We start from the raw sequence: 9847 nt of genomic DNA, 5'->3' as shown, positions 1-9847 counted from the left end.
ATTAATAATGCTTGTAAACTGTAGTAGAAAATAAAGGTTATTTTCATTTTATTTTATTTTATTTATTTTATTAATTGTTTTAAGTATATTATTTAAAATGTTATGACTTGATTCATTTTCTTTAAAACTTTAAGCTCCATATACTTAGTCATTTAGCTAAGAATATTTGATTATCTCTTAAAAGTTCCTATAATGAAAATTATTATTAATGTGCTGTGATTAAATAAAGCGATTCAATAAAAAAAACATGTTGATAGTTAAAGTGTATTTTTGAGCTACATCCGAGTCCTCATCGTCACTTTCCATCAGGTAAGATCCTGGACAAACATCCATCTATTCTGAATAAAACAAAAATTGTATGCTGGTTCGTCGAAATTCCTTCTTTATATAGTCATTTTACCTTGTTTTACAAAAAATATTTTTTTAACGTTAAAACCAGCTAACCGATAAAAATAAAATCATTACCAGTAATCGAAACGGTAAGTAATTGCAAACCCTAAGTTTAATATATTGTTCTTATAGTTAATACTCACCTCTGTAGTAGGAGATGGTGACGGGCTTTGTGCTGCAGACAACACCCATGTTGCTATGAATACAGCCAAAGCCAACACCAAAGTTCTGCAGCGCAACATGCTGATCTATGACAAAATAGGTTAAGCTAAGAGTTTATATTCACAACTTTATGAATATGGAATAGGTAAGCAACCACAACAAGTCTGGCTATGTGCTCAGATCAATGTTACTTGCATCTTCAGCTATTTTCGTGTCCTGTCCTTTACACAAAGTGGTAGGTATGTGCATGGAGGTGACACAAATGAGATTTATTACTGTATTGTTTAGGTCGATCAATTAGTTTTGGATAATGGTCACGTCACCGGGTATAAGATGAATACACATTCAAACATGATAAACCAATGTCTGATCGCGAATTAGAACAGAAACACCAAGGCCGTACTTTCTTACCGTTATTTGTTAGATAAAAATGAAGATTTAAATTTCTTATTTCTGAATGAACACGTCTTAGAAGAGTTTTATGTTCAGTTTTTTAATACACATAACACATTACATTTTTATTGCAAAATACATAAAAAATCATTTTAAAAAATCGTCATAAATACTAGTAATCTGTGATCGTCTTCGACGTTGACATTTGAGTTTTGACGTTGCAGCTGGTACAAGCACAGATTCTACTATAACTCCGCCAGGAGTAAATGTGTTCTGTGTACTATAAATAATATAGGTCCAGTATATAATAAAGCATAGACTTAATATACAGTATATATTACCTATGTCTATGTAATAAAGTATTATGTGATATAGGCATAGACTTAATATATATAGGTTTATGGATATAGATATATACATAGATAAAGTATAAACTATTATATTAAAATAATTTTAAAGATATGTAGTCTTAACTTTAAAAGTGATATTTCCGGTGTCGATGTGCATTGCTGATTGCTCTGTTATTTGTAAAAAAAAAGAAATGTCAAATCTCATAACAACACGAAGTTCAAAACAATTTAGAAATAACCTAAAATCTGAGAATTGTAATCATGCCTCTGGATTATAGAAGATTTAACGGCCCAGAAGATAGTATATCGTACAAGCAATTTAGTCAAAATAATTCTAAAAATTTTAATGAACTTTTCAGTGATGTGATCGACGATAATGGGATTCGAAAGGATGGGCGCGCATTGGAAGAAGCCCGAAGCTTGTGTATGTTTTGTATGTAAAATATTTGTTAAGTTAATATATTTAAAACTATATCCGTTTTATAATAAATTTGGACCAATTTCAGTTGCTAGGACCGACTTGATATCGCAAGCGAAGGGATCCGCATACATAGAATTAAAGAAAACTAAAGTTGTATGCTCTGTTTTTGATCCAAGGGAGATAATGCACCAAAATGAATATAGGTTTGTCATTAAAATTAACACTGAACACATAACAAAATAGTCATTAATGTTTACTTCAATCATACAATAAGTATTTATTATTATTTCAGTACCCTTGGACAAATATTCTGTGAAGTCAAATTTGCTCCATTTTCTTGTCCACGAAAACGGCGGCCTCATGCGCCTGATGCTGAGGAAAAAGCTTTGTCAGTAGCGCTGAGGAAGGCACTGGAGCCAACAGTATGTCGCCACAAGTTTCCAAACTTCCAGGTACCTATAAAAACCATTATAATAATTGAAGACGTGAGTGGAAGAACAAGATAAGTAACATTTTGTAACATAATATGAACATTTACTAATTTTTTTTCCTTATAATTTATACAAACCTTGCAACTTATCTACTTAAATCACCTGGCTAATATATTATCTGGCTACACATCAATGTTATTTTTATTTCAAATATTTTTTACCGGTCCTAAAACCTCTATTTATTATAAAAAAACTGCAATTTTTTTACTGTTAGTTATTGTGTTCATCAACCCATATCTTTAATTAGTGTTACTTTGGAAAAATTTTCAGATTGATGTATTTGTATACATCTTAGAGCATGATGGGTCCTGTTTAGCTGCTGCAATAAATGCTGCAGGACTGGCCCTAGCAGATGCAGCAGTTCCAATGTATGACATAATCACTGCCAGTTCTCTTGCTGTCATAGACAACAAAGTGTTTGTGGATCCTTTGGAGGCAGAAGAATATCTAGCTACAATGAATTCCAATAATGAAGCAAATCATGGAGTAATCACTATGTCAATGTTGCCAGAGTTAAAACAAATAGCAGATTTTCGACAAATAGGGTCAATGGATGTGGACTGTGTTACAAATGCAATGAATGTTTTGGAGAAGGAATGTGAAAAGATTATTCCAAATATCCAGCAAATAATTGTATTGAATGTTATGCGTACATTCAAACTTCAAAAGAGACTAGATGAGGAGGCAAGAGAGAGGGAGGCTGCTTTAAATGAAAAGATGGAGGAATGGAAAGCTTTATTAAACTCTGGATGAAAGATATTCTTTGTTTTATTATATACTTTCAAGAATAAAAAGAACATCACATTATAGATACTTGCTTCTAAATATTTTTTAGTCTAAAATTACCCTAGGTTTTAATCTGATTTTGGAAAAGTAAATTCCATGTATTGTCTCTATTGACTATTATTCATAGCAAGATGACTAGTATTGTTAGTACTTCATGAAGTCTTATTATTTATTAACCTTGATGTTAGGGTATCGCATGCCCTAATGACAGGTTCCAATTAAAGATGGACATACGAAAGTAACAAAAATCATTTAGTTTAGAATGAATTTAATTCTTACATAAATTACAAAAGCATTATAGATTAATCTTCAGGCTTTTCAGGCGGCGGTCCGCATGGTTGTAGCATCTTCTCCATCAGATTAAATTTAACTCTAGCTTTCGATTCATTTTCAACTATGGCAAAGTAACTCAATAAATCTGGATGTCCCATGTAGCTGCAACAGGAGTCTCTGTGTTGGTTTGTCAACCATTCATACTTTGTTGTGTCGGCGTGACCGGTTCCGATGTATTTGCTTTGTAAGTGCTCCAATTGACTGTGAATGTTGTAACGTTCACCCATTTTGTACAGAACTGTTCTACACAATTTTAAAACGATTTATTGATAAATAAACACGATAATCGCAAAATTATCCAAACGTTAACAATGAGTCAATGACTATGTTTTGACATGGTTTTGACACTTGACAGCAGTGACAGAACTTTGACAGCGGTTTTTTTTTCTTATTATGGCACTTCGGCTATTTAACAATAATTATTTTCACCAATTTTTTCTATTTATAAATGTCAGGTCTAAAGTCTAGTAAAAGTCACTACAGTCAAGTCGGTCGATTCAGTAAAGTGGTAGACGCTTTACTGAAACTTTCAATGGAGTTTTGGAGGGAACACAAAATAGCAGGTTTCTGGATATAATTGCGTCACTTTCCTACACTTGTGCGCACGATAACGAATATCTTTATGGTTAATATCCTACCAATATTACACAATATTATAAACCCAGTTAACACAATTTTAGGAAAATAATACAAAAACACAACATCACTCTTTCACATTCCCGGCAAAACTCTACAGCGGTTGACAACTGACTGGTGACATTTGCGTCTAAACTTCTCCCACTTGTCTGATTTCCTTGATATTCATTTGCAAATTTTCTCAAGTTCCAGCCTCCGCCTGCGGTGGACATTATTAATTTTGAATCAAAATTAGTAAAGGTAAAAAGGTAAGTGTATTTGCCTATTGCAGTTATGTAAATAATAATCAACATTTTTTATTATTATTTACATAACTGCAATAGGCAAATACACTTACCTAGTTCCTAGGCACAGGTCCTAGGTAACTAGGTAGGTTCTAAAATGTTTGTAAATCAACAAGTTTTTATTAATGAAATAAGGGGGCAAACGAGCAAACGGGTCAGGTCAACACTTGCAGCATCAGAAGAGCTGCAGGTGCGTTGCCGACCTTTTATAAGGGAATAGGGTAATAGGGGAGGGTAGAGCAGGGAATAGGGGAGGGTAGGGAAGGAAATAGGAGAGAGCAGAGAAGGGAAAAGGGTAGGGGATTGGGCCTCCGGTAAACTCACTCACTCGGCGAAACACAGCGCAAACGCTGTTTCACGCCGGTTTTCTGTTATTGTAGAGATTTATTACGTCATATTTTATGGTTTTAATATTAAAGTGTGACATAGATACGTATTACGTAGTGATTATAATAATATTCTCATTGTGTGACTTCTTGATACTCTTTTGCCTAAATTGTGACTTTAAAACATTTTTGTTACTATGGTAACAATTTGACCCGGGTTGTTTCGAAGGAATTTCGAAATCAATTTATTAAAACAAAGTTGTAACTTGCATCCCATTTTGTGGTTTTTGTTCAAATTAAGTATTAGCTATGAGCGATATGAAGAATAAAGAATTAACTAACAATAAAGAACTACGTAAACAGGCAAAACAAATCATTGGCCAACGAAGCAAAACTAACATTCAAAAGAATACACATCTATTCATGTACGAAAAATGTTTCACTGAGATAGTAAGTAGTTTCCTAGCTTAAAAATGCGTTTTATAATAAAGAAGAATAAAGAGGAAAGATTGACGATCGATTTGGGCAAAATTCCGTACATTTTCCCTCAATAAATAGTAGAAAATATACACACCGAATCAGTGGCGTAGCGTGCCATCTCGGCGCCCGGAGCGGGAGACCCATTTTGCCGCCCCCATTCTACAGGGTGATTTTGAAATCTTAAACCAAATTTCAACAGTGGCTTCTACTCATGATACTGAAAACTTGCACAAAGAAAAAATTTTTTGGACAATAAAAAAATTTGAACTTTGTATGGAGATCGGTCAGCTGATATGTCAAGGCTCCATACAAAGTCCAATTTTTTTTTTTCAGAATTCAGCAAAGTTGTAGAACAAAAGTTGTTCAGTATCATGAGTAAAAGCCACTGTTAAAATTTGGTTTACGATTTCAAAATCACCCTGTATAGGTCCTCAAATTAAATTAAATTTCACAGGCAATGAAGTATCTTTTATTGAAGGTAAAATAGGATGAGCGATTTTACAAGCGGATTCTACGGGCCTTTTGAGCAGCGAAGTCAGAAATAACTTTGTCAAAATCAATATTTGCAGCCAATTCTTGTTCAATCGACAATATAGCCAAGTTTGATAGTCTAGCGGAGCTCATAGCAGATCTGAGGTAATTTTTTATTAGCTTCAACTTCGAAAAGCTTCGCTCACAACTTGCAACACTAATCGCCAAAGTCAAATATATACGAATCAAGATGATTATATTTGGAACCGAAATTCCGAGATTCAGTTTTTGAATGAACTGGAGGAGCTCCAGTGGTCCTTTACCCCTTATATTATCTTCCTCTGATTCAGAACTGGCAACAAACTGCTGAAGACGCTTCCGCTCCATCTGAAACTCGTCTTTGTCGATGTCTTCTAATACATGGGAAAGATCACACTCGTACTTGCTGTCCAAAAGATTCGCTGGCGTCAAAAATCCGAACTTGTCCGATATTTCTTGAATTTGCTGGAATCGAGTCGTCATTTCTTGAATGATCTTGTCAAATGATGCGAACACCTCTCGACGGAGTTCCTGCTCGTGAGACAAAGCTGCATCTTCAAAAGATTCATCATCATGCATGCGTCTTTTCCTGCGAATTCTTCTCGTTTTTAGTTCGATTCCGAGTTTTTCGCAGAGAGTCTTAGCAAAGTCGATTGCGTCTTGGACGAAACGGTCTCTACTTTCCACTAGGAGGGTTTTTAAAGCGCAGAGTTTCTGAGTACACTTATCGACACTTAGTCCTCGTTGCTGCAGGTAAATCTGTGCGTCATCTACTTCAGGTAGCACTGCAGCCCAAAAGCCAAGAAAAGTTAGGAAGTTAAAGGACTGCATGGCTGTCAGGAGAAGACTGGCTCCTGATCTTGTTTCGGAAGTTTGAGATGAATCTGTTAATTCTTCCAGTACCTCAAGAACTAACTCAAACTTATTTTTAAGCATCTTGACAGCTACATGTCTAGCGCTCCAGCGCGTTTCAGTGACTCGTTTCACTGCTTGACCTGTGACGGCAACCAAAGCGTTCCATCGAGCAGTTGATGCAGAAAAGAAGGCAAATAGCTTCTCCAGAGTTCCAAAAAACGTCACGGAATTCACTGATTCAGAAGCAGCGTGTACCCCAGCCAAGTTTAGTGAGTGGTTTGTGCATGCAACGAATGTAGCTTTCGGATTCAGGGCTTTAATCCGGGCTTGAACTCCATTGTGGATCCCTGACATTGTGGCAGCATTGTCGTAAGCCTGTCCTCTCAGATTCTGTATGTCCAGTCCGTCTGATGTTATCTTCGCGATTATATCGTTGCTGAGATCTTCTGCATTTTTTCCTTTTGGTTCAAAGAAGTCGATGAAAGATTCAACCACGGCGACTTTTTCTCCTTCGATATGTACGTATCGCAGAACTTGGCTCATTTGGTCATTGTGGGAGATGTCTGGTGTACTGTCGAAGATTACGCAATAATATTTAGCTTCTTGAATACGACGGATGATGGTGGATCGAACTTGCTGTCCCAGTAAGTTTATAAATTCATTCTGGGTTTCTGGAGATAGATACGAAACTGGGACTCTTGCTCCCAGCTTTATCTTTGTCAGGTGTTCCATTAGAAGAGGGTCATATTTAGCTAGGAGGTGCACTAACTCCAGAAAGTTCCCGCGATTGCCACTATCATCTCCTCGAATGTCTTCTCGATGTCCTCTGAAGGCCAGATTCTGTTTGGCTAAGAACTGGATAATGTTCAGCAACCTGTACAGTACATCCCTCCACTTCTTCACCTCACTTTCGAAAACTTCTTGTTGTTTCTGATCGATGGTTGCTTTACGGTTCAGGCGAACTTCCAACTCCTTCCATTTCAAGAAGCTCTGCTCATGGCCCGGGCTATTTTCATGGTCTCCGATTCTTGGATTTAGCTTCCACCATTTGTTGAATCCTTCTTCAGATGCGAAGTTTGAGTCGGAATTGCCAAACAGCTTGCAACAAAAACAATACAAGGATTGCTTCGAAGGCGAGTACACCATCCATGTTCGGAGAACCTTTTCGCCGTTAGATAATGGTTTGTAGAACCACTCTTTGGTTAGTTTTCGGGTACCGCCTTTCGTTGAAGTCCCTGAGCGAACAACATCGGCAAATTTGCAATCGATGTGCTGTACTAAGTCAGATCCGCGACGTACTAGAAGTGTTCTGACTTCGTCGGTCATAGGAGAAGGCCAGCAACCTACATCGTCGAGATTCACATCTTTGGCTTCGGCAGGAGCAAAAGGCACGATTTCAATTATGTCTTTTTTGGCAACATTCACTTTTTCTGCAGGCTTATGACTAGATGCTTGAGATACTTCTGGTGAGTCGATTTCGTCTTGACCCTGCTCTGTGGTGGGACCAGAACGACTTTCAACTGCGACGGCAGGCACGTCTTCTTCTTGTTCCTGTAAAATAAGTTATGTATTCCCATGAATACAATAAACATCCCCTAATATAAAATTTCATCCGATTTGGTTCAGCGGTTAAGGCTCTAGAGCTGACAACTGAAAACAGATATACTAGTACATACGCACATACATACATACCTACACATTTTGATTTTTTTAGTTTTTCGGACTCGGTTAACGATATACACTCGAGAGCAATGAATCCGGGTCAGGGCCGCCCAAAGCACCTTAAAGAATCCCAAAAATCTCGGAAACTAAGAATGCTAGATTGATGTAATATATTGTGTTTATTAGATCATATAATACTCTCTAAATAACAGTAACTATATCAAGCTAGCACTCCCAGTCTCCGAGACTTTTAGGATTCCCCAAGGCGCTCCAAGCGACCCCGACCCGGATTCATTGCTCTCGAGTGTAGATAGAGAGAGAACCTATCCCAATCAAAATCTCAACTTCGATTTTTTTTACGATTATAAATACTTCCTCTATACTTCGTTCACTAGAAAGTAAAAATTACAACCTTGCAATTTATTGCGACCCAACCCATACTTGTTATGTCTAAAATAAGTAATAACAGGAGTAATTCTAGACCACGCACGATTCTAGATGGAAGAATCATATACCTAGGTACTTACACTGGAATCACTTCCGCTGCTGCAGGATGAGGATGCCACCGAAGACGTTAACGTGGCTTTCGAACCAGAACTGGAACTGAAATATTTCAGTAATGCACCTTGAGACTTCTTCGCATCTGCTTCTTTCTTAGCCCTTTTTTTGCGGAATTTGGCACCGCTTTCTTTGACTCTTTTCATTTTCAAAAACTAGTTCAAAGGTTGGGTGAAGTTCTAATGTTTAGTTTTAGAAGATTCAACAGTATTTAAACGATCGAAACACAATCGAAATGACTTTCGTTCCGAATCTGAAACTCTCGCGAAACAAAAATAATGCGTGATTGCGTAACGGTACTTCACGATGCACTAAATTCTAAAACAAACATAAACAAAAACAATTGCACGTGGCCAGCGCGCGTTGTTGCCGTTCCGTTCCGCTGATGCGATGTGCGAAAACAGGCAACGTCGCATTGTGCGTGCTGTTGCTGAGCGAATTCTTTATAAGTAGGTAATATCAATAATGGATGATGGAGGATACTGGAACAGGAACATAGGCTACATTTTATTTTGGAGAAAAATAGGGTTCCGTAAGATATTTGGGTTTTTCGGACGCAAGGTGCAAAAAATCAACCAGAAAAGTTACTTATTTTGCGTACGCTGCCTAAACTATAAAAGATAGAACCGTAAAATGTTCTAAGTAATTGTAGATCTTATAAATATCTACAAAAAAGTCCGCGACACACTATACCTATCTATGTCGAGTGAGGCACAATAACCATTTAATTATTTAAAAATCTTTAATTTTTTTTGGACTACATTTAAACGCGTTTATTTTACTCATGCTATTAATCCTTATCAAAATAAATTATTTTATCACTAAGTACAGTTTATGTAGATAATATTTGGTCTTTGAATGATTAAAATTGGACGTTTCATTTTGAAGTTATGGCGAAATTAAAATATTACGATAGTGGGCCGTGGGCGTCACCAAGGCGGGGGTGCGCGTACGGGAGGAAGACAATAATTATTTGTGTTGTGTGCAGCCTGCGAATAATGACTGCGTCGTCGATGTTAGTGTCGGAGTCTGTGAATTGACCTGGGAATCATTTTGCTGACCGAGTCTTTCCTGGGTAGGCTTTTTGCAGCGGTAACCGACATCCACGCGGGCGGAGTACTTTATATGGCAAAACAACGTTTGCCGGGACAGCTAGTACATATAATAAAACTGTAGAACCCAAATTTATGTACAAACAAAAAAAATGACA

The 9847-nt window shown here is 36.9% G+C and overlaps 4 protein-coding genes across 6 annotated transcripts in view; 1 reads left to right on the top strand and 3 right to left on the bottom strand.

The window, feature by feature from the left end:
* LOC121730411 (transmembrane protein 165) overlaps positions 1-1083 on the bottom strand; it is a 36392-nt gene extending 35309 nt beyond the window's left edge. Inside the window, exons 1-2 of one of the 2 annotated variants that reach the window (XM_042119472.1) lie at positions 935-1083; positions 534-639 (exon numbers count right to left, since the gene is read on the bottom strand). In XM_042119472.1, the coding sequence (XP_041975406.1) occupies positions 534-632 (99 nt within the window). In that variant the 5' untranslated portion in view covers positions 633-639; positions 935-1083. The remainder of the gene's footprint in view (positions 1-533; positions 640-934) is intronic. The other variant, XM_042119555.1, reaches the window with a different exon arrangement.
* Positions 1084-1504: 421 nt separating this feature from the next.
* On the top strand, positions 1505-2966 carry LOC121730269 (exosome complex component MTR3-like). 2 transcript variants are annotated; one of them, XM_042119361.1, is made up of 4 exons: positions 1505-1719; positions 1802-1919; positions 2009-2168; positions 2478-2966. In XM_042119361.1, the coding sequence occupies exons 1-4, from the start codon at positions 1557-1559 to the stop codon at positions 2958-2960; spliced, it is 924 nt and encodes a 307-aa protein (XP_041975295.1). In that variant the 5' UTR covers positions 1505-1556; the 3' UTR covers positions 2961-2966. The 2 variants fall into 2 exon arrangements, with proteins under 2 accessions (XP_041975295.1, XP_041975218.1); XM_042119284.1 differs by having other exon boundaries at positions 1505-1728.
* A 283-nt stretch (positions 2967-3249) lies between these two features.
* Positions 3250-3653, bottom strand: LOC121730683 (splicing factor 3B subunit 5). The gene has a single exon (XM_042119852.1). It carries the CDS (start codon positions 3551-3553, stop codon positions 3296-3298), a length of 258 nt encoding a protein of 85 aa, XP_041975786.1. The 5' UTR covers positions 3554-3653; the 3' UTR covers positions 3250-3295.
* Positions 3654-5488: 1835 nt separating this feature from the next.
* On the bottom strand, positions 5489-8783 carry LOC121731068 (zinc finger MYM-type protein 1-like). The gene is made up of 2 exons (XM_042120394.1): positions 8607-8783; positions 5489-7968 (listed from the first exon to the last, which is right to left on the bottom strand). The coding sequence occupies exons 1-2, from the start codon at positions 8781-8783 to the stop codon at positions 5551-5553; spliced, it is 2595 nt and encodes an 864-aa protein (XP_041976328.1). The 3' UTR covers positions 5489-5550.
* Positions 8784-9847: the final 1064 nt, after the last annotated feature.

The sequence above is a fragment of the Aricia agestis genome, chromosome 1 (assembly GCF_905147365.1).
Source record: "Aricia agestis chromosome 1, ilAriAges1.1, whole genome shotgun sequence".
NCBI lineage: Eukaryota > Metazoa > Arthropoda > Insecta > Lepidoptera > Lycaenidae > Aricia > Aricia agestis.
This window is presented reverse-complemented; position numbering and strand designations above follow the sequence as displayed.